The sequence below is a fragment of the Cervus elaphus genome, chromosome 16 (assembly GCF_910594005.1).
Source record: "Cervus elaphus chromosome 16, mCerEla1.1, whole genome shotgun sequence".
Taxonomy (NCBI): domain Eukaryota; kingdom Metazoa; phylum Chordata; class Mammalia; order Artiodactyla; family Cervidae; genus Cervus; species Cervus elaphus.
In genome coordinates, this window is record NC_057830.1 from 39,777,327 (window position 1) to 39,800,949 (window position 23,623).

The 23,623-nt window shown below is 46.8% G+C and overlaps 2 protein-coding genes across 5 annotated transcripts; one reads left to right on the forward strand and one right to left on the reverse strand.

Moving 5' to 3' along the window:
* Window positions 1-6,878: 6,878 nt before the first annotated feature.
* Window positions 6,879-13,971, reverse strand: LOC122710205. 4 transcript variants are annotated; one of them, XM_043927847.1, is made up of 4 exons: window positions 13,282-13,971; window positions 9,485-9,592; window positions 8,963-9,067; window positions 6,879-6,970 (listed from the first exon to the last, which is right to left on the reverse strand). In XM_043927847.1, exons 1-3 carry the CDS (start codon window positions 13,791-13,793, stop codon window positions 8,989-8,991), a joined length of 699 nt encoding a protein of 232 aa, XP_043783782.1. In that variant the 5' UTR covers window positions 13,794-13,971; the 3' UTR covers window positions 6,879-6,970; window positions 8,963-8,988. The 4 variants fall into 4 exon arrangements, 1 of the variants encoding a protein (XP_043783782.1); XR_006345850.1 differs by lacking the exon at window positions 9,485-9,592 and having other exon boundaries at window positions 13,308-13,971; XR_006345849.1 differs by lacking the exon at window positions 9,485-9,592.
* A 2,682-nt stretch (window positions 13,972-16,653) lies between these two features.
* NKX2-6 (NK2 homeobox 6) lies at window positions 16,654-21,058 on the forward strand. Its single transcript, XM_043927469.1, has 2 exons — window positions 16,654-16,930; window positions 20,433-21,058. Exons 1-2 carry the CDS (start codon window positions 16,654-16,656, stop codon window positions 21,056-21,058), a joined length of 903 nt encoding a protein of 300 aa, XP_043783404.1.
* Window positions 21,059-23,623: the final 2,565 nt, after the last annotated feature.

A 23,623-nucleotide genomic window follows, 5' to 3' on the forward strand; every position in this document is an offset into this window, starting at 1 on the left:
GCATATTAAGAAGCATATTAGTAACAGAAGATATTAAGAAGATGTGGCAAGAATACACAGAAGAACTATACAAAAAGATCTTCACAACCCAGATAATCACGATGGTGTGATCACTCACCTAGAGCCAGACATCCTGGAATGCGAAGTCAAGTGGGCCTTAGGAAGCATCACTACAAACAAAACTAGTGGAGGTTATGGAATTCCAGTTGAGCTATTTCAAATCCTAAAAGATGATGCTGTGAAAGTGCTGCACTCAATATGCCAGCAAATTTGGAAAACTCAGCAGTGGCCACAGGACTGGAAAGGGTCAGTTTTCATTCCAGTCCCAAAGAAAGGCAATGCCATAGAATGTTCAAAATATTGCACAGTTGCACTCATCTCACGTGGTAGCAAAGGAATGCTCAAAATTCTCCAAACCAGGCTTCAACAGTGTGTGAGCCATGAACTTCCAGATGTTCAAACTGTATTTAGAAAAGACAGAGGAATCAGAGTCAAATTGCCAACATCCGTTGGATCATGAAAAAGCAAGAGAGTTCCAGAAAAACATCTACTTCTGCCTCAGGCAGGGGAATGTGTTGGTTTCATTTCCTTACAGTCCTTCATGTGTGGATGGCTCAGGTTATCTCCCTGAGGCAGGCCATTATGTGTGCTTACAAAAGTGGCCAGATGAGGGTTAAAGTCACAGAAGCAGATCCAACAGTGAGAATTCAACATTAACCCTTCCCGGTTAATGTTGCTGTTGCTAACTCCTGTCTCTGTTGCTAACTCCTGGCTCTTTCTTCATTCCTTAAGCTGTGCAAGCTAACCCCTATAGACCTGTGAGGTGCAGCCCAACAACTGATGAAGCAGCCAGGAGACCTAGGAAACTCCTGTGAGTGCCAAGAATTCAGGAAAAATAGGTCAGGAAATAGAAAATTGCCAGGGGGACACAAAAGTTTAGAGGAGGGGGGAGTCATCTTATGGTGGTGGTCCCTGTGGAACAGGGGCTGCTGGGAGATCTGGAGAACAAAAATGGCCTCTAACAGCTCTGCTATTGTATCAAAGTGAATCATTTGTTATTGGTGAAACTAGCTCCCTAGGAGGAATTGATATTTCTCTTCTGCCTTTGAGATGTAAGTGGTCTACCTGGGCCCTCTGGAACTTTGTTATTGTTTAGTCGCTCAGTTATTTCTGACTCTTTGCAACCGCATTGACTGTAGCCCACAGAGATTCTCTGTCCATGGGATTTTCCAGACAAGAATACTGGATTGGGCTGCCATTTCCTACTCCAGGGGATCTTCCCAACCCAGGGATCGAATCCATGCCTCTTGAATCTCCTGCATTAGCAGGTGGATTCTTTACCACTAGGCCACAGGGAAGGCTGGTGGGACTTTAATCTTGCGTGATCTCTAACAGAAAAGAAGAAAAAAGAGCTTTCAGGTAAACTCCATGGCAATTCTTGCCTGGGAAATCTCATGAACAGAGCAGCCTGGCGGGCTACAGTCCAAAGGGTCACAACAAGTCGCACATGTTTGAGTGAGTGAGCATAGCACATAGCTGATTTACATTGTCGTGCAGCAGAAACTAAAGCAATTGTTAAAATATATATATATATATATATATATTTATATATATCTCCTATGATAAACCATAATGGAAAAGAATATTTTAAAAAGCGTGTATATGTATGTATAACCTAATCACTTTGCTGTACAACAGGAATTAATAACATTGTAAATCAACTATGCTCCAATAAAAATTTTTAAAAAATAGGAGCTTGGGGACCCCTCCCCATCCCTGGCCCTCTCCAGGGACCCCTCCTACCCTGAGTGTAGCTGCCCAGTTCACTCACCACTTCTGTTCCCAGAACCATAAGCACACAGACACACATAGAGACACACACACAGTCCTGGTTTCTGAAAGCCCCGTTTCAGAGTCAGCAGGCCCAGTCTTTGGGCTGAGCCAGCAAGCTGGTTGTCATCCCTTGACTCTACCCAATGGCCCTGCCAAGGTCACCACTGATGGTGTTTTTCCATCCACAACCATTTCCGTTATCCTACTTGACCTCCAAAGAATGCTTTACATCATTTGTGTTCCCTTCTCCTTACCTACTTCCTTCTCTTGGTTTCCAGTTCTCACCCTCCGACTTTTGTGCTCCTTTCTGATTCTTCCTCTTCCTCCAATCTTTTATTCTCTGACTTTTTTATTTTGAAAATTTTCAAACTTAGAGAAAAATGGAAAGATTAGTGCAATAAATAACCCCAAATCCTTGTATTCACCAACTATTACCATTTTGCCACATTTGTTCTTTCTCCATACATATTTTACTAAACCATTTGAAAATTTGAAAACTCATGTATCATGCATGACTCTTCATCCCACACACTTCAAACAAAACCATCCTACTATGATCACATCCAGGAACATTAATATTCATTCTATGATATCATCTAATACCTATGCAGATTCAAATATCTGAGGAAGACAAACGCTATATGTTATCACTTACATGTGGAATCCAAAATAGGACACAAATGAACTTATCTATGAAGCAGAAACAGACTCACCATCATAGAGAACAGACCTGTGGTTGCCCAGAGGAAGAGGGAGGGAAGGATTGGAAGTTTGGGACTAGAAGATCCAAACTGTTATATATCGAAAGGATAAACAATAAGGTCCTGTTGCATAGCACGGGGAACTATATTTTATTTCCTAAAATGAACCACAATGGAGAAGAAAAAATCCCACAATGAGATATCATGTCACACTTGTTAGAACAGCCATCATGAAAAAGAGATAACAAATGCTGGTGAGGGTGTAGAGAAGAGGGACCCCTGTGCACTGTTGGTGGGAATGTACATTGGTGCAGCCATGAGGGAAAACAAAATAGAAGATCTTCCAAAAAATTACAAAAGGGAACTACCATATGATCTAGAAATTCTACTTCTGAGAATGTATCTGAAGGAAACAAAAACACGATGCTGAAGAGATATCTGCACCCTTGTGTCCATAGCAGCATTATTCACAATATTTACGAAAAGGAAGTAACCTAAATGTCCATAGACAGATTAATGGATAAAGATGTGGTATGTATATATAATGGAATATTACTTGGCCATGAGAAGATGGAAATCCTACCATTTGAGACAATATCGATGGACATAAATGGTATTATGTTAAATGAAATAAGTCAGAAACAAATACTGAGATCTTACCTATATGTGGGATCTAAAACAAAAACAAAATAAACTTGTAGAAAAAGATGAGGTCGAGGTGGGGACTGGATGGAGGCAGTCAAAGGTGTGCTGTGTGCTCTTAGTCGCTGTCATGTCTGACTTTTTGCAGCCCCGTGGACTGTAGCCTGTCAGGCTCCTCTGTCCATAGGATTCTCCAGATAAAAGAATACTGGAGTGGGTCGCCACACCCTCCTCCAGAGGATCTTTCCGACTCGGGGACTGAACCCAGTCTTCCACATTGCAGGCAGACGCTTTACCATCTGAGCCACCAGGGCTTCCAGTTATAAGATAAGTAAGTACTAGGGATGTGCTATACACGCTGGCAAAAATTATGACAACAGTAAACACTGTTGTATGCTGTATTTGAAAGTTGTGAGTCCATCTTTAGCATTATTATCACAAGACAAAAAACATTTTTTTTTTCTTTTCCTTTGAGGGATATCTATTTGAGATGATAGATGTTAGCTTACTATGGTAATCATTTCACAATATATGCAAGTCAAATCATTATGCTGTATTCCCTAAATTTATAACTTCTCAGTAAAACTGGGGAAAAGATTTTTTTAAAAAACAAATTCAAGTTCCTTCTTTTGTCTCCGAAATATCTTTTTTAAAAAAATTCATTCATTCCTTTTTTTGCTGTGCTGGATCTTCGTTGCTGCATGCAAGCCTTCTTTAGTTACTGAGAGTGGGGGCCCCTCTTGGTTGTGATGCGCAGGTTGCCCATTGTGCTGGCTTCTCCTGTTGTGGAGCATGGGTTCCAGGGTGCGTGGGCCTGTTAGCTGTGGCTCAGGGGCTTAATTGCTCTGAGGCAGGCAGGATCTTCCAGGCCAGGAATCAAACCTGTGTCCCCTGCATTGACATGCAGATTCTTAACCACTGGACCACCAAAGAAGCCTCCAAAATGTCTTTGGTGGCTTGTTTTTTATCCAGTATCCAACCCAAGTAAGTTCTCAAAATGTATTTTATGATAAAGTCTCTTTTTTATTTTAATACAGAAAAACTGAGCACATTTTTTAAAATGACATTGACTTTTTTTGCAGCATTCAGATCAGTTGGTTTGTGAATGTTTCCTGTTCTGAAACTTAGTTCCTGGGATCTTAGTTTCCAGACTGGGGATTGAACCCAGGCCACAGCCACAAAAAAGCCATGTCCTAGGTATTGGATCACCAAGGAATTTCTGAAACTCTTAGCTTTTGGTCTGCATGAGAATTTGGTTTGAGCCTTTCTTTTCTTCTTTGTTTATACTCATGCTTTTGGTGATCTCACCCAAGATTATGGCTTTCTTGAATATTTAAAAAATAGATAAATAATAACAACATAGAAAGGGCTTCCCAGGTGACACTAGTGGTAAAGAACCATCCTGCCAATTTAGGAGATGTAAGAGATGTGGGTTCGATCCATGGGTTGGGAAGATCCCTTGGAGAAGGAAGCTGTTGATAAAAATAATACCTCAGTTCAGTTCAGTCGCTCAGCCATGTCCAACTCTTTGTGACCCCATGGACTGCAGCACGCCAGGCCTTCCTGTCCATCACCAACCGCCAGAGATTACTCAAACTCATGTCCATCGAGTCGGTGATGCCACCCATCCATCTCATCCTCTGTCGTCCCCTTCTCCTCCCACCTTCAATCTTTCCCAGCATCAGAGTCTTTTCAAATGAGTCCGTAGTTCACATCAGGTGGCCAAAGTATTGGAGTTTCATCTTCAGCATCTGTCCTTCCAATGAATATTCAGGACTGATTTACTTTAGGATGGGCTGATTCAATCTCCTAGCTGTCCAAGGAACTCTCAAAAGTCTTCTCCTGCACCAGAGTTCAAAAGCATCAGTTCTTTGGTGCTCAGCTTTCTTTATAGTCCAACTCTCACATCCATATATGACTACTGGAAGAACCACAGCTTTGACTAGATGGACCTTTGCTGGCAAAGTAATGTCTCTGCTTTTTAATATTTTTAAGTGGGTCATAGCTTTTCTACCAAGAAGCAAGCATCTTTTAATTTCATGGCTGCAGTCACCCTCTGCAGTGATTTTGGAGCCCCCAAAAATAAAGTCTGTCACTGTTTCCATTGTTTCCCCATCTATTTGCCATGAATTGAGAAATAATGCCTAGAGTTTCGTAAATTAATGGCCAAATATTGGCTTTTGACGGAAGGACCCTCCTTGGAATTAGCACATAACAATCATTCCTTGGACTGGCAGTTTCATTGTCTGCGTTGATGTGGTTGAACAAATGTCAAGCCTATGTCTTACAACAAGCACAGTTTTACTACCTCCCTTCCTGTCTCTATTTTCAGACACTCCCAGAGAGGTCAAAAGGAAATGGGGAGTAAAACATTGCAGGTTTAGACGTATAACAGTCTGCCTGATGGATCAAAGTCAAATATTTTATATCCTTTTAAAATATAACTTCCTGTTCTCTAGTCTCTCCAAATTACCAGGGCTTGAGAAGGAAGAATGTATTACCAGCTTCTCTGTTTCCCACCCATCCTCCACTGTACCCTAAACAAGCCCAGGATTCTGTGGTTACAGACCCACTCCAACCCTGTTCCAAGCAGACAAGGCAGTTTGCAGGGATCCCCAGTCTCCAGAATCTAATGCCTGATCATCTGCAATGGAGCTGAAATAATCATAAAAGAAATAAAGTGCACAGTAAATGCAATGCACTTGAATCATCCCGAAACCATCCCACCCACTCTGGTCCCCGGAAAAATTGTCTTTCCACAAAACCCGTCCCTGGGGCCAGAAAGGTAGGGGACTGCTGGCCTACAGCACCCAGGCCCTGGAGGGGATCAAACAGCAGCAGGGGCCGGAAGGAGCCTTGGCAAGCAGAGACGGTCAGAGGGCTCTGGCGGAGGGAGAGCTTCTGGGCACATTCTCCTGCAAAACGTGGGCCTGCTCAGCAGCCCAGCCCTTCCCTAGGTTGGCTTTTAAATGAGCCATCCTGCTGTCTAATGCATCTACTCAGCGTCAGACTGTCTGGGGAAGACATGGAAAGGGAAAACGCACTTGGTTATCAGTATAATTTATCTTGGGGCCACCAGCCGCCTGTGCCGTGTACTCCGTCTTTGTCCGGGAGGCTGCCCCTCGGCCACCACTTACACAGGGAGAGTGCCCACTGGGGAGAGGGTAATGGATCTGCTCCTGCGGCTCCCTCGGCCATGGACCCTCCCCCAGCTCAGGGGCCCACGTGCCTTTCCCTGGATTCTGAGGGAAACATCCATAAGTTTCTGGGAGAGAGTCAGAAGAGTTTCCATTTTCTTTAGCATCCATCCAGGATTAACAAGCATGGAAACCCACAACTACATTACAAATTAAAGTCCTTATATGCAAAGTGGGCTTCCCAGGTGGGTCAGACAGTAAAGAATCTGCCTGCAACGCAGGAGAAGAAGGTTCAATCGCTGGGCCAGGAAGATCCCCTGCGGAAGGAAATGCAACCCACTCCAGTATTCTTGCCTGGAGAACCCCATGGAGAGAGGAGTCTGGTGGGCTATATTCCTTGGGGTTGCAAAGAGTTAGACACAACTGAGTGACTAACCCTTTACTTCACAATTACTGTCTGCTAGTCTAATCTTCACCCAACACACCTTAGCAGGTTTCTAGTTTCCCTAAAGGATGTGCTTAAATTGCCTTTTAAAATCAAACGCACAAGACACAAGGCATTTATTTGTATCATACTTTTTTTTCTTTATTAAAAGAGCGAGTTCAGAAGCCCAGGCTGGCTCTAGAGGGCAATAGAAGGCCCCTGGATGGTGAGTTCTGGAAAAATAATTGAAGAAAGTGCAATTATTAAAGGAATAAAGAAGTTTCTGATGTTTTGTAACAGTGAATTTTTTGTAGAAATATTCCATTTAGAATGTTTTCCGCTTTGGATATTCCACACACATACACTCAGTTACCAGGCAGCTCTGAATTCCACCAGTGTGCCCTGAGGTGTTGAAACGTTTTACATTGGCAGGGAATAACAATAATACTAGAATATCATTTATAGCAATTTGCCAGTGCCTGAGCTCATAAGGAAGGTGCAACTTGGAGCCAGACTCCAAAGTCCTGTGTGCTAGACCTGTCATTGTTGCCTCAGAAAGCCAATGGCTATAAACAAGTTACTGGAACTCTACCCCTCAACACCCCATCCCTGGGAATGAGATGCTGAGATCTGAGGTACTTATCTCAAAGGGACATCAATGAGATCATGGATGCCCAAGCTGAGCAAGACACCAGATACTAAAAACGGCCTGGAAAGGATCTGTCTGACCCCGAAGGTCAGGCTGTCTGTGTGAAGTCCCTCTCTCTAGGGCCCTGGGGACGAGGCGATGCACTTGATCACTTCACGGGCTTTGGGGGGTATCAGGAAGGCTCAGCAAGACCGCTGACTGCCAGTTTACTAAAGAGCACCTGCAGCCAGGCAGTGTGGAGGGACCGCGCAGCAGCCGGCGCACGTCTGCGGCACATCTGCGGCTCTTCGGCTTCATGGTGCCCGGACCCGAGCCCACCCCGACCGCGACCGAGACTCGCCATCCTGCGGCGCAACCGCGCAGCTTCCGCACGGCTCGCTCTGGGCAGAGCTGTTTATTTGACCTGAGTCTCTGCAGCCCCTTCCCCCCTTCACACACACACATACAGAGCCGCTGGGGCCGAGTTTATTTTTCCAGGGGTGGGGACTCACTCCCGCGGGGTGGTGGTCGGCGCTATCAGGCGGTGGGGCGGCCGGGCGCAGGAATGTTAATTGAAATGGAGCTGGAAGCGCGGCCGCAGATAAGAGGCTCAGGGTATCGCCGAGGCCCGGCCCCTGCCTGGGGCTCCCGGGAGCGGAATGGCCCCGCAGAGTAGCCCCGGCGTGTCCCCATCCCCGCCCTCACCCCGCTCCCCGGCTCTAGGGAACGGTCATTTTTGCTCCCGAGCGGGCGGGAGGAGGCTCAGGGTCCCCACGCTCCACAGCTGGTCGCCGGGCTTGGTGGGGTTGAGGGGGGCGTCCAGCCCCAGAGGTCTGGCAGCAAGACTATAACTGTGTCAGACAGCAAAACGGGGTTGTGGAGAGATGACGAAGAGAAGTTGAAAAGCTACTTGCTTTTTAAACAATTGATAAATCACTTCCCCCATTCCACTTTTCACTCCACTCATATTCCTCCCCTAACCCTGCGATTTTTGTACATATTTTTCAGAGGTTCCCAGAGGGTGCCTCTGAAAGTCACCGCAGAGGAATCTTTAAATGGTCCCAAAACAGTTGATTGGAAAAAATAATACTAGATCCTCAACCCACACCATACACTGGAATGCACTCCAAGTACATTTAAAAATAAACAACTGGAACTACACAAATACTAGAAGAAAGCAGGGGAGATTAACCTGGGTGTAGGAGAAGCTTTTCTCACAACGGCTCTAATCTAGAGACAATAAAAGAAAAGATTGGGACTTCTCTGGTGTCCAGTGTCTAGACTCCCTGCTCCCAATGCAGGGGACCCCAGGTTCGATCCTTGGTCAGGGAACTAAGATCCCCAATGTCACAAGGAAGGTTGAAGTTTCCCCAAGCTGCAATTAAGACCCAAGAACAGTCAAATAAACATTTTTAAAAAGAAAAGATTAATACACATAACTACATTTTAAAATACCTGACAAAAAGGAAAAGAAGTTAAAGATAACTGACAAACAGGAGGGAATATTTGTAACATTTAGCACAGGTGGCCAAAATCATTAACATACATAGAAACTCTTAAAATTAGATAGAAAATGGAAGATGTAACTTAAATGTACCTGGGACTTCCCTGGTGGGCCTGTGGTTAAGATTTCACCCTTCCAAATGGGGGCTGGGAGGTGCAGGTTCCGCACCAGGTCAAGGAACTAGGATCCACATGCCCCCTGAGGGGTCAAATAAACAACAAACAAATAAATGTGTATCTGTTTATATATTGGTGTATTTTTATACATGTACATACATACAGACATACATACATATCCCATAAAAAGATGATCCATTTCACTCATAATTAGAGAAATGCAAATTAGAACAATACCAAGATACCACTTCTCACTTATCAGATTAGTGAAAATTAAAAGGTATAACACATTCTTTGGACCAGGATACTACAGGGGAGACAGGCACTTTCATACATTGCTGGTGGAAAGCAAGCCTATACAATCATTCCAGACAGGCGCCTGGCAATTGAACATATATTATCTATTCATTTGCTTCTGACCCACAATCCCACTTCTAGGAATGCACTCTGAAGAAACATCTCCAATGGAACAAAGCCACACGGCAGCAATATCACTCACTGCAACACTGTTAGTACTTGCAAAATACTGGGAAAACCGAATTCATGCTCGGTCAATCGAGAGTAGTTGGGCAAACGCTGTACATTCACACAATGAAGTACTAGGCAACTGTAAAAAAGAATAAGGTAGGTCTTTTTGAACCAACATATTGTTAAGTGAATAAAAGCAACTTGTGAAAGAGTATCTATTAGTTGGAATAGGTACTGGGAGCAGCCCTATTCTGGGGAGAGTCCTGTGCCAGCGAGAGGGCCTTAGGCATGTGACTGTAGGTGGGCCTACTTTGTGCAGTATAATAAAGCATGCACCAGTATTAACCACTCCGTTAAATACGGTAATCAGGTCTACATCAGAGATGTTGATGATGAAAATATCATTATAAATAAAAATATTTTCCTTCAGCAGTCAGGTGAAACTAGACACACTAATGCCAGTCTACCAGATAAAGAAGTGCTGGTGACATTTACAATAAAAGTTCACCTGTCTTCTTTCTTGCTGGATTGCCTACTCCTGGAGGATTCTGGAGAAGGTACTATTTATCTGTGTCCTGAGTATTTGCAAAGTACTATATGGGCTTCCCCAATGGCTCAGCAGTAAAAGAATCCACCTAGAATGTGGGGGACCCGGGTTTGATCCCTGGGTCAGGTCCCTGGAACAGCTGTGGTTTATGCCTGAAATCCATCTAATGAATCCTTCCTTTTTAAAAGTCCTGCTTTAAATGATAGATTATGTGCTTACCTTCCCCATATGTAATGGGCACTCAAAAAATTCTACTGAATTGATTGGAATAATTTGGAAAATATTGGAGTGGTAGTTTCAGTGAAATTTAAAAATATGTAGTGAATTTTTCTTAGAAACAAGTGTGCTAAGGGTACTGAGCAAAGAACTAGGAAGAAACCTAAGAAAAGATGATAACTAAGCAACTATATTAGTTTTTGTGCTATAAAGGAAAGAGCGCCATCCTGAAAATGAGGAGACATAGGTGATTCAGAATAGGTTTTTTCATTGTATTCTGTCTTGGTTTCTTCCTTTGCAAACTAGAAATAATAACTGCTTTACACAACTCACAGAATTATTTTGAGAATTCATAAGTTGAGATGCAAATATGAATTTAAAATAAAAAAGAAAACTGTATAAAAGAGTCCAGTTCTTTTTGTCAAATTGTTCTCAGTCTTTCTTTTTCAAATCTTCCTTTCTTCTCTTGAGGAAATTAAAGTGGGCACAGAGGTGAAGGCTGATGTCTTTGTAACACTGGAATATGGCAGAAAGGAAACCAGCATTTGTAGTGAGAAAACCTGAATTCTAATTTTCTTCTGGTAGCTGTTTGATTTTGGACCATCAGTGTTATTTATCTATAAAACAGAGACAATTAGGCTAAAAAGAAAACATGAGAAACCATCATTTAAAAGAAACCATTATTTTAAAGAAAAAAAAAAAGAGAAAAACCATTGAGTTGTTTTGAAAGGATTTACTTTAAAACTACAATAAGGCATTCTGTGAGAATGAGGCTACAAAGACCTATGCAGTTACAAATAGTGGGAGATGCTCAGTGTTCTGAGTATACTGCAGACATGGAATAGCTTATTTTCAGCAAAGGAGTATGTTAATCACTAAGTCGTGTCCAACGGACTGTAGCACACCAGGCTCCTCTGTCCATGGAGTTCTCCAGGCAAGAATACTGGAGTATGTTGCCATTTCCTTCTCCAGGGAAGCAAAGGAGAGGTAGGTAGAAAATGCATAGACATCATAGATATCATTGTTGCAGCTGTGACATCCTGTGTTATGAAGCAGAGCCATCTACAAGTACCAATCAGAAGCACTGATTGATATTAACACAAAAATCTTAATAAAGGTCATTGCTTTGGAACAAGAAAGAGTCCCCATATTATGCTACCTTGTCAGGTCAGGAAGAAGGAGAAATAGAAAATACATAAATGTAGCTGCTCATTTGCACAAAACAGAGGACAGTGGGGAACCAATGAGATTGGGAGTTTATAGGAACCAGGAAAGACAGAGAATGGAATGGAAAGGATAAAGTTGGTTTGCCACTTCTTTTTGCACACTTTTAACTTGTAGAATTATGTTAATATTTCGAGACTTCCGTGCCTGTTCAGTGGCTAAGAATTCACCTTCCAATGCAGGGGGTGTGGGTTCAATTCCTGGTCAGAAGGTAAGACCCCACATGCCTTGGGGCCAAAAAACAGAAGCAATATTGTAACACATTCAACAAAGACTTTAAAAATAGTCCACATAAAAACATTTTTAAGAATTATGTTAATATTTCACATATTCAAAAGTAAGCTATTATAATATTTTTATGCTGTGCTAAGTCACTCAGTTGTGTCTGATTCTTTGCGACCCCATGGACTGTAATCCGCCAGGCTCCTCTGTCCACGGGATTCACCAGGCAAGAATATTGGAGTGGGCTGCTATTCCCTTCTCCAGGGGATTTTCCCAACCCAGATCTCCCGCATTGCAGACGGGTTGTTTACTGTCTGAGCCACCAGGATAATATTTTTAAATGGCCAATATTCTATAATAACTATAACTAGAGTATAACTTTTAAAAATTAAAAATAACTGTGTTGTATACTTGAAACTTACATAACATTATACATCAACAAAACCTCAGATAAAGTCATCAGTACCACCACAACACCCACCCCCCCCCAAGAAAACCTCAATTTGCAGCAGTCTAAACTCTTACTGTTGAGTTTATATTTTCTAGGATTAATTTAGAATATAAAATATTTAAATAAAATTTCTAAGACTGTGGGCTAAAGAACCCCATAAAAAACATGGCAAAGCAGAAAGGGCCAGTGGGGGGGTGGCGATCAGTCTCCCCACTTGCTGCAGTCCAGAGACACCACTGAATCAGCCCTCAGGGTATCCGAGGGACTATCCCCAGGTAAACAAGGTAAGTTCCTTAGTGGAACAAAAGTTGATTGAAGAGCTACTGTGCTGGTGACTGGCCTGGGAATACAGCTGTGACGACAGACCCAGGGACCCAGTCCGGTCTCATGGGGACTCCCATCAAAGACCTTAGAGACCGTTGATTTCCTGGAAGCCCATGGGCCCCAGTGCCAGACTGGAAAGTCACCTGTTGTGTATCGAATTTTAGAGATGGAATCTCCTCATTTTGGGAAAGTCTGAAATAGGGGGACAAAAGAACTTTTGTTAACCACCAATGGGAAGTTTCAATAAATATTGTGCATGAATTCCATATGACTGTGCCAGGCATCACACTTTGTGGGAATGGTATAGGAGTTTGTCTCCCTTGAAGGGGACTTCCCAGGCGGCTCAGTGGTAAAGAATCCGTCTGCCAGTGCAGGAGATGCAGGATCCATCCCTGTGTTGGGAAGATCCCCGGGAGGAGGCAATGACACTACAGTATTCTTGCCTGGGAAATCCCATCGACAGAGGAGCCAGGCGGGCTACAGTCCGTGGGGTCGCCAAGAGCCTACACGACAGAGCATGCAGACGTGCTCCCTTGCCAGAATGGGATAAAATTAAAAGGCGAAGACCCCTCATTTCCTCACTATGTTCAGAGCCTGGGCGTAACTGGCGCAAGGCAGGCGCTCAGAACACGCCTGAGGACGTAGTATTGTTGGAGCGTTTACTGTGTGCGCGAGTGGAGGAAGGCGGATCCGCCCCGGTCACCACCACTCCCCGCCGCCCCGCACGGTCCCCTCTATCTTAAGTACAGAGATGGTGACTGCTCCACTCGGGCCCAAGGGACACACCACACACACACACACACACACACACACACACACACTCTCACACTCACACACACTGCACCTCCTAATCCACGCTGCGCTGAGTACCAGGCTGCGCGTAAGAGCCGGGACTCCAGGCTTTTCTGCCCACGCTGGGCCTGGTCCCTCCGCTCCCCTCCGGGACTCCCGCGCTCCTGCAAACAGCCGGTGCTTGAGCTCTCCTCCGGCCGCCGGCTGGTCTAACGCGGCGGCAACAGGTTGACCGGGAAGGGACGAGATCGGCGCATCTGTTGCACTCTCCTGGGCGCGACTCTGAGCGCCCTGGCGCTGAATCCGGAAGAAAGGGTAGGGGTCGGGGAGGCTCGGCCAGTTTGCCGCGATGTCCCGGGAACCGGTGATCGAAGCCGCGGAGGTGACTCTGGAAGCCGAGCCCCGAGCGCTGAGATGCAGGTTCTCCGCCCGCTGCTCTCGCGGCCGCGGTGGCCCAGCGCGCTGTGGTCTCCTCTCTTCGGATTTGCCCGGGGCAGCCTGAGCCCTTTCCGTAACGAAGGTTTGTGTTTGCACCGCTTGAGAGGGGTTGGGAATCCTTCCCATGTCCCAGATCTCAGTTGATCCTTCGCAGCAAACCGGGGACCTGAGAGCAGGATTTTAACTCACGGCTGCTGATGCCAATTTCTCTCAAGATGTTCTTTCTTCTATGACTTCCTTGAGGGCGGCAGTCCGCCGAGAGAACTCCACTCTAGAAGAACGCGCTGGCAGGTTTGAGGCTTAAAGTTTTTAAACAGGATCCACTCCCAGCCGAGCTTGGAAGGCGAGGACTGAGCCAGACGTGGGAGCGAAGTAGGAGGAGCGCCCACCCCACGTGCTCTGAATGGAAAAGTTCTATCAAGAAATTCTCCGTCTTTTGGGTGTCCTGGTGGTGGTTGTAAATATTCACCTACCTGTCGCTTGTACCCTCTGAAAGGAGGAGGATACCTTAATACTGTTTTTCTAGGAAGTCGTGAAATGTATTTTAGAGGATCGTATTATTTGATTCATTGTTTATTCTACATATTTATCCCGAGAAAATAATCCAAAATGTTGACAAGGATGTTCTCTGAAGAATTATTCACAGCGACAGAAAAACAAATCGCCATAATCTAAAATTATAAACAGTTTCTTGCGGTTCATTCACTGTTGTTTAGTGGCTAAGTAGTGTCTGATTTTTTGCGACCCCATGAACTGCCTCACATGAGCCTGCTCTTTGAATCAGGTGGCCAGCCATAACATGGACTATTGCATTGCCATTTAAAAATATAACTGTAAAAACTCTATTGAAGCTAGACATGCTTATAATGTAAATTTAAAATATATAAGCTTCATCTACCTTATGAGCTCACACCTGCAGAAATATATACTTAAGAGAGCTAAAATATCATCTCTATACGGAGCTTAAGCTCTTTTCAACTTTTCCTTAGTTTTTCCAAAGTGTGCATGACTTTTATAATCATAAAATAAAAACATTTAAATAAATTTATGGGTCATTGAAAGATTTTGACATCTCTGAGGGCAAAGCCATGTCTCAGGGAGGTGGGAGGATTTTGTTTTAGCAAAACAGAAGTCCTGGTTCACCCTGCCATTGAGGAGTTGGGTCACCTCCTGAGTTGCTCAGCTTCTCTGATTTCAATTCCTCAATAAGAAAAGAAAAGAAAAGAGAAACTGAAAACACTCGGGTCTGTCTTTGATGCAAAGATCAAATGATACAGTATATAGAAATCATTTCTTGGAAGAACCATCAAATTTGCATTAATTTTTGCAAGAAATTTTGTGCCCACTAGACTGGGGAGATGTACACAGTTTATCCAGGTTTCAGGAAATAATCATGCCCAGTCAGTTCTTAGAATATCCAATTCTCCAAAGAAGGTTTGTTTAAGAAACATTTTATCTGAATTTCCAAAAAGAACTCTAATGAGGTCTCATTTGAGTTTAATTTTTTTATATTTTTTAGATTCTGTGCTCTGACCGTTGACCTCGAATTACGTTTGACCAAACCATGTAGTATAAGTAGTCACAGTTCTTGCAGTTTCATACACACACATAATCCCATTTAATTCTCGCAGTCATCCTATTATGGGCTTATTCTTATCTCCTTTTTTTTTTTTTTTTTTATTACGCCTGAGATTGGAAGAGTAAATACTTCGCCCAAAGCCTACAGATGATACGTTCCAGGGCGAGTCCGGATCTGCGGACTGCACCTACGTGTTCCTGAAGACTACACACCAACGTGCGCGCTTAGTCGCTCAGTCGTGTCCGACTCTGCGACCCCATGGACTGTAGCCCTCCAGGCTCCTCTGACCGTGGGATTACCAAGGCAAGAATACTGGAGTTCGTTGCCATTTCCTTCACTGTACACACAGGCTCCCTTTATTCGACGCTGGCTGCGTCCAAGGAGCTTTTCTGAAGATCTGATGCTAGTCAAAACTTCCCACCCTTTCTTGGGACGCCGCGTTCCTACACGCATGCTCACACACTCAAGACAACTTTAGGGAGGGTAAATTAGGGGAGGAAAAGAAGGAACTTAGAGTCGTGAAAGGTAAAGTGAGCCCCTGTCTGGCACCTACACCGGGGAGAGGGCGATTCCTTTCCTCATCTCCACCCACTCGATAGCCTGCAAAGAGGCCAGAATCTCCCTCGGCATAGCTCCTAAAAGTCTTTCTTAGCTCCAGGGCTGAGAGGTCCCTCCTGGGAAGTGACAGATCTTTGTTTCCCGCACCCGACTCGGCTATAAATGAGGCAGTTCCACAGCAGTCTTGGCCGTGGAGAGTCAAGACTCGCTCCTCCAGGGTCCAGCTTCTGCTCCCTGGAAGGAGCTCCCAGCCTCTTGGCTCCGACGGTGCGCGCACTAAGACTCCGGCTTTCACATCCAATCCTGCGCGTGCCCAGAGATCTCGCTCTAGAGTTTTCCAGCCGTGTCGGGAGGGACCGACTTGGGTTGTAGAGCAAGGGTTCCACCCCCATCTCCACACACTTTCTAGGAGAGTCCCGAGGGACCCATGGTTGACTTCGGAAGCTCTGGTTTGTAATGTATTCACATTACATGCGAGCCGCGCGCACTCTCTCTCCCCTTTTCCTTGGTTTTGAGAACCCAAACCTTCCGGAAAGTGGCTGGAGGTTGGTGAGAAATTAGGAGGGCGAGAGAAGAAAGGACTGCGGCGGGTGGGCGGCTGGCCGGCGGGGAAGATGCTAAGTTAACACGTGGGTTCCGCAGGAACCAATGGGATTCCGCGGTTTTGTCACTCGGCTCTCAGGGTCAATCGTCTGGCAGGGATGGTCCAGAGGAAGGCGCGATCCGGGACGCTGGGCGTCTGTCGCAGATCTTGGGTCTGCGGGGCCTGCAGCGACAAAACGGAAAGCTCTGGGCGCTCCGCTCTGTGGGGACCAGGGACGCCCCAGCCCCGCCCCCGCCGCCTTTGGGATGTTACTGAACCCCGTCACCTCCACTCCCTTTTCGGTCAATGACATCCTGAGCCTAGAGCGTGAGCATCTCGGCCCGGATGCCTTGCAACTCCAGAGGACACGGAGGAGCCCGGAAAACTTTCAGTACCTGCGAGCGGTCCCAGAACAGCGAGGCTCCGAGGTCCCCAGCATCCGGAGCGCAGACAGCGAAGACAGGAGGCAGGAAGGGTCGGAGCCTTCCAGGGGTCGCAGTGAGTTAGTCACAGAGATGGATGCTGAACCGGTGGGTGAGCCAGGTGAGTACGAGCTGGGGCCTTGGATCCTACAGGGAGACCAAGGAGTGGGGTTGGATCATTACCAATTGGCGTTTGGGGGGGACACTCATCTCCTGGTCTTCCCGGCTCCTAGGGCTAGCCCCATTTTTTTTCACTCGAAGAGTCAGAAGGACTGGACTCTCAGCCCCCTCTACCATCCCCTCCAGACTTCCTAACGAAAATAAGGTCCTGAATCTTGGGGTTTCACTATTTCCACAGCCTGTCCTACATGATTCCCGGAAACACATCCCCCCCTACTCACTGAGGCAGTTTCCAGAAACTCCAGTTTCTCTTCCTTTTTTAAAATTGATTTTTAATTGGAGGATTATTACTTTACAATGTTGTGTTGATTTCTGCCATACAACAACAGTGAATCAGTCATAAGTACACATATATCCCCTCTCTCTTGAACCTCCCTCACACCCTACCCCTCTAGGTCATCACAGAGCATAGCTTCTTTCTTACAGCAAAATCCTCTGCAGTATCTTAGCTGTGCTTCATCACCACCAGCTTTCCCTGCCATCTCCTAGTCTCTCTCTACTCTAGACCATCTGCCAAAAGTGTAGCCATCAAAACAGTGGGGCGCTTTGGGAGAGGAAGCTCTTTTAGGCTCTGGGATCAGTCCCAGCCCAGTCTTTTTTGGAGCTTGCTGAGTGGCCAGCCCAGTCGTTCCTCAGACTGCAGCTCAGTAAGGGCAGCTCGAGTTTTAGCTGCTCTGGGAGACAGACGATCCCAGCAGAGTCTCAGTGTCTGGTCTCTGAAGGCACAACCTGTACGTTGGCAGACAGACCCAGGGATCTGCGTCCAGCTGCAGGAAGGGAAGAGGTGGACAGGGCTTGTGATGGGTTGGCTCCTGCCATCTGGGAAGCTTTGGCAGGGGAGACTCGACAGTCTGAGGGGTGAAAAAGCCACTCTTCCTCTTGCCAAACTCTGCGTCTCAGTTCACAGCCTTCATGCAGGTCTGGGGGCTTCAGGAGGATCCTCACAGGCCCAGTCTCCTCAGCCAAGCTGTGCCACAGCCACTCTCTTTGAGCCTCAAACTGACCACATGAAGAAAATAAAGATGCTCATTTGGAGTTAGAAGACTCGAGAGCCCCTTGGACTGCAAGGAGATCAAACCAGTCAATCCTAAAGGAAATCAACCCTGGATATTCATTGGAAGGAATGATGCTGAAGCTGAAATTCCAACCCTCTGGCCATCTGATGTGAAGAGTCAACTCACTGGAAAACACCCTGATGCTGGGAAAGATTGAGGGCAGGAGGAGAAGGAGACGACAGCGGATGAGACAGTTGGATGGCATCATGGGTTCAGTGGAGTTGGAGCAAACTCTGAGAGATGCTGAAGGACAGAGAAGCCTGGAGTGCTGCAGCCCATGGGGTCGCAAAGAGTCAGACACAGTGTGACTGAACACAACCCAGCAGCAGCCAGGAGCCTGGAGAACAGCACACTTGGCTGTGTTCTTAAAGAAACCTGTGAATTTTCTGCAGCAGACTCTAAGCCCTCAACTCCCCCAGTGCTGCTCAGCCAACTGACCTTTGATTTCGGCTTTGCCAAAGAAGGGTCACACTCCTCTGACCATTGCTGTCACCTCGCAGCTGAAGACACAGAAGCGCGCTCGTCCGCTGCTGTTGCACCTGGGGCAGAGACAATGAGAAGGGGCCGGGCTCCAGGATCTCAGCCTGGGGGCCACGGCAGCCACTGATCACTCGCAGAAGGGACATTCCTGGGGAACTCCATCCCCACCTTGCTTTCATGGACACAGGGTGACAGGGACTCCAAACTGTGACTAGGAGGGATTGGGGTGGCCTGAAGCCCCTTGGCCTGAGTGGTCAGCAACTCCCAAGTGGGGTCTTGCTGGCTCCACAGAGTCACTGAAGGCCAGCGGTTACATTTTGATTTGCCAAGAAAACAAACCCTTGTCAATATTTTTCCTCTTTGCGGGGAGAGACGTTCTCAGTTTGTCTGAACACAGGCTTCGCTGGAGGAAGGTCTTGTTTCCTCAGTCTGAAATGCCATCCCACAGGAGACTGTGCCAGCTGGCTGTGGATTTGAGTCGGTTCCGACAGCACTGGGTCTAATTAGGAGCATCCTGCTCTACCTCACCACACACATGCACCACTCCACATTCCGGTTTCCTCCTCTCATGAATTTCATGAAAACTTAGCACTGCCTCCCTGCTTGTTCTTGCTCTGTGACTCAGTCGTGTCCGGCTCTTGCGACCCCATGGGCTGTCAGCTGCCAGGCTCCTCTGTCCATGAAATTCTCCAGGCAAGAATACTGGAGTGGTTTGCCATTTCCTTCTCCAGGGGAATCTTCCTGACCCAGGGATAGAAACCGAGTCTCTTACGTCTCTTGCACTGGCAAGCAATGCAGGCAGATTTTTTTACGACTGAGCCACCTGGGAAGCCTCCCTTCTTATCCTTGGGTAAAAACAGAGCTTTGCCAAAATAGGAGAGATGTAGGATAAAAGCAAAGGAAGCTTGCATTTTGGCCGGCTGGGCACAGCTGCCCTGGGGTGATCTTTGGGAGCTCTGCCTCTTCCAAACAGGAAGTCAGGGAGGAGCCAATGCAACCTGCTTGCCAGGGAGGTCGGAAAGAGGAGAGACCACTTAAAAAAAAAAAAAGCCAAATGTGGATCTTAAATTTATATACCTTGGCTCAGAACCTTAGTTTCTGAGCCAAGAATCAGGAGCCAGAAATTATTTTGTTTTGTTAATTTGGATTACAAAGCATCGTGTTCCAGAAACATGGGGTGGGTCCCTGATGACAAAAGAAGCAAGGATGCCAGTAAAGGTGGGTAGCACTGGAGCCCCGGAGCGTTAGAAGCAGGGCCACAGTGGATAATCAGGCTCTCTCTCCTTCTCCACCAAGAGCAATCTAAAGTTAGTCTCTATCGAATAGACTGGCAGCAAATGTTTCCCCAAACTTACCCACACCTGAGAATTGCAGTCAAAGTGAACAGCCCAGATACAGACATTCTAAGAAGAAAATGAAGCTTAGAGTCTTGACCAAGAGTCTACCTTTGGGGAAACGGCTGTACACTGAGAAACACAGAGAGTCACAACTTGCATTACGCTTCCGTGGTGGCTCAGTCGGTAAAGAATCCGCCTGCAACGCAGGAGACCTGAATTCAATCCCTGGATCCAGAAGATCCCCTAGAGAAGGAAATGGCAATCCACTCCAGTATTCTTGCCTGGACAAATCCCATGGACAGAGGAGCTTGATGGGCTACAGTCCATGGGATCGCAAGAATCAGACACGACTTAGGGACTAAACCACAAGCACCAATCATCACCACAGGTACAAAAGAGACAACTTGAGGGAAAGGAACATTTAGAGCGACCTGGGACGGGGTGAGGGGTGAGCAGAAGGAAGAGACCGGCGCGCAAGGTGAAGGCTACCAGGGAGGAGGGGCGTCCCTTGGGAAAATCGCTCCGGTGAGCCTCAGGCTGGCGCTGACGGTGTTCCCTCCTGTGCTTTTAGAGCCCGTCCTCAGCGCGGCCTCGTTCCCCGGCGGCGGGACCCGGGTTCCTGAGCGCCACGTGGGGGACGGCGGCGGCGGCGCGCGCGGGGACGGCGCAGAGCGTCCCGCCGCGCGGCCCCGGCGGAAGCCGCGCGTGCTGTTCTCGCAGGCGCAGGTGCTGGCGCTGGAGCGGCGTTTCAAGCAGCAACGGTACCTGTCGGCCCCAGAACGCGAGCATCTGGCCAGCGCGCTGCAGCTCACGTCGACGCAGGTCAAGATCTGGTTCCAGAACCGACGTTACAAGTGCAAGAGACAGCGCCAGGACAAGTCCCTGGAACTGGCGGGCCACCCCCTAGCGCCGCGCCGGGTGGCGGTGCCCGTGCTGGTGCGCGATGGCAAGCCCTGCCTGGGACCCAGCGCGCCCGCTTTCCCCGGCCCCTACGGGGCGGCGGCGGCCCCCTATTCCTGCTACAGCCCCTACGCGGGCGCTCCCTACTGTGCGGGCTACGGCGGCGGCTACGCGGGCGCACCCCCGGGTCCCGCGCCCCCAGTCCCGCAGGCCAGTTCGGGCTTCGGCGCAGGTGGGCCGAGCGCCAGCCCGCAGAGCCCTCTGCCCGCCGCGCTGCAGGGTGTCAGGGCCTGGTGAGGCGTCTTGTCTCGGATGTCACCCTGACCAGAGGCTCAGTCCCGCCTCCCCGCTGTCCGGTCGCGGCCGGGATGAGGGACCGCCGCCGAGGAGGAAGCAGGCGACCCGATGGCACTTCTCTCCCGAGCGGTGCCTGGGACTGCGAATTGCCCCCCGGAGCAGCCCTCCAGCTGAAGGCCCTGGGGGCGATCTCCTCCCAAAAGACACAATGCCAGGTCTCCGCCAGCCGCCCACCCAGCGACACCGGGAAGGGGAGAAGCAGAGCGTGGCTGACAGTTTCGGGGTCAGAGTAGGCTAAGGCAGGAGACTTTTCAAGCCTCAAACCCAAGGGCTGCGAGGCTTTTTCATTTGTGTGCGGCAGCCCCGGAGGATGGCGAGATGACGGGGTTGCTGACCCCTCAATTAAAGGCAACAGGCGGGGCAAGAGGGAGAAAATGAGATGAGCCAGGGGAGAGGGATGAAGAGCCTGGAAGAGGACGACCGGGGAGCAAAGAAGACTTGGGCGAGACACATGCTCCTGTGGGGGCTAGTCTGCGCCTCGCACCCGCTTCCAGGGCTCACTCCCTGGGACTCGATGTTAATCTAGGCCAGCGCTTTTTCCGGGAGCCACAGTTGTTCTCTGGAAGGTATCCACCACTCTCTAGTTCTTCCCTCACTGTAAGTGCATCTTTTCTCCCATTTTCAGCTCAGCCTAAATATGTGTGTGTGTGTGTTGTGTATATGCCATTAGAATTTATCCACTTCTCAATTCTGCTGAAGAGCTTAGAATTAAAGTAAAAATGAAACCCAGAAGTTCTAGTCTGCAGTACACAGCGAATTCCCTAGAGAAACAAAACTCGCATTCAGCTCTTGGAGGGGTTACCTCTCTCCACCCTCTTCCCAGCCTGCTCCTATAGATGTTCTTTCAGAAGGTAGCAGGCTTCTAAATTTCCCCTCAGGTAAGGAGCTTCCAGTTGTCCTGACATAACGGGCAGGAAACCTGAACTTTAGGGGAAAGTATAACTCCCCCAGGCACAAATATGTTTGAAATCATGCTCACTGAAGACTGAAAACAAACTCATTTTATTAAAGAGGACATGGGTATCAAATAAGTTGTCTTTAGTAGGTATTAATAGGAAAATCAGACTCATTTCTTGTTTTCTTGGATATCTTTTTTTTTTTTCCTAAGACAATGAAAAAGTATGCATTTTCATCCCCTGGACCACTAACTTGTCAAAAGTTAACTTCTATTATTTAATAAATTCTAATATTTAAATGGCACCAGCCCTGCATTTTCTCATTTCTGAATCTGCCCTAGTTTTTGTGTGTGTTTTACCAATGTGGGAAACAAGGACTGCTTAGTCTTATGTAAACTATGCCTGACTATTGACAGCTTGTATCTCTTAAAGTTTATGTGTAAGTTAAAAACAAGTGTAATTACTCATATTTCTGTTTACTAGAATTTCCTTACATTCTCTTCTTTTTGCTTCCATCCCTTTTCTCTTTTATTTCTCCATAAAAATCTGTTAATAAAAGTGTGTTTAGAAACCACCCTGTGGTGTCTTCCAATTATAGTCAGTCTTATATGCCTGGGATTAAAAAGTATGGTCTGTATATTTTAAATTAGGAACTCTCAGTAAGTACTCCTTGGTCAATTAAGCTAAGACTAAGAGACTACAGTTAAAATCACCATTATGAGAAATCTGTCAGGGTGTTGTCATTCTTCTTTCACTTTGGGGGCAGGAGTTATTCCTTACAAGAGGAAAAGTTACTCTTGGACACTGGCCTTAGATTTATGACAGTTGAGTTAAATTCAGTACTGCCACTGAGCACCCATCTCTCTAGCCTTCAGTTGCTCATCAAGTTGTATTAAATTTCCCTGAGATCAGATTCTAGACTACTATATGTTAATTTTTAAGACCCTTTTGTTGTTCTTCTTTGGTTCTTCTAAGTTCTTACCTAGAAATATAAGTCATCCTTGTATGGATCTAGCAAAGTACTTGGTACAGAGTAGAAAATTAATAAATGCTATTCTCTTCACCCTCCACTCTCTTGCAACCCAAGGAGTGGTTACCAATCACAAAATGGTTGTCCTTTTCATTTCTTTCTTTTTTGGAATACAGTTGAAGTATTAGTTTGGCCAAGAAGTGTGTAAGAATGTTTGGGAATTTTTGGCCAACCCAATGCAATGTTGCATTAGTTTCCAGCATACAGCAGTGTTGTTCTGAATAGACCTTGCCCCCCCAGCTCCCTCCAGGCTTTGTGCCACATGGAAACGCCCAGAGGGAGAGCGACGGCTGTGCCCAAGTCTGCAAGTGAAGAGGACGGGAGCTTAGTTCAATCATTAGTATCTCACTCATCACTGAACATGGAACACAAGAGAAAATAAGATCTGGCTGCTGCCCTTAAGAAATTTATTATCTAATTGCATGCCAGAGACTAACATGAACAAGGCATCTAAAAATACAAGGTGGGATATGCTGCATGTCAAAGGCAGACAGAGAGTAAGCTCTCTAGAAAGAATGAAAATCCCCTGTGAGCTGGGATGCCTAGAGAAGGTGCTTAGAGGAGGTGGATTCGCCTGGT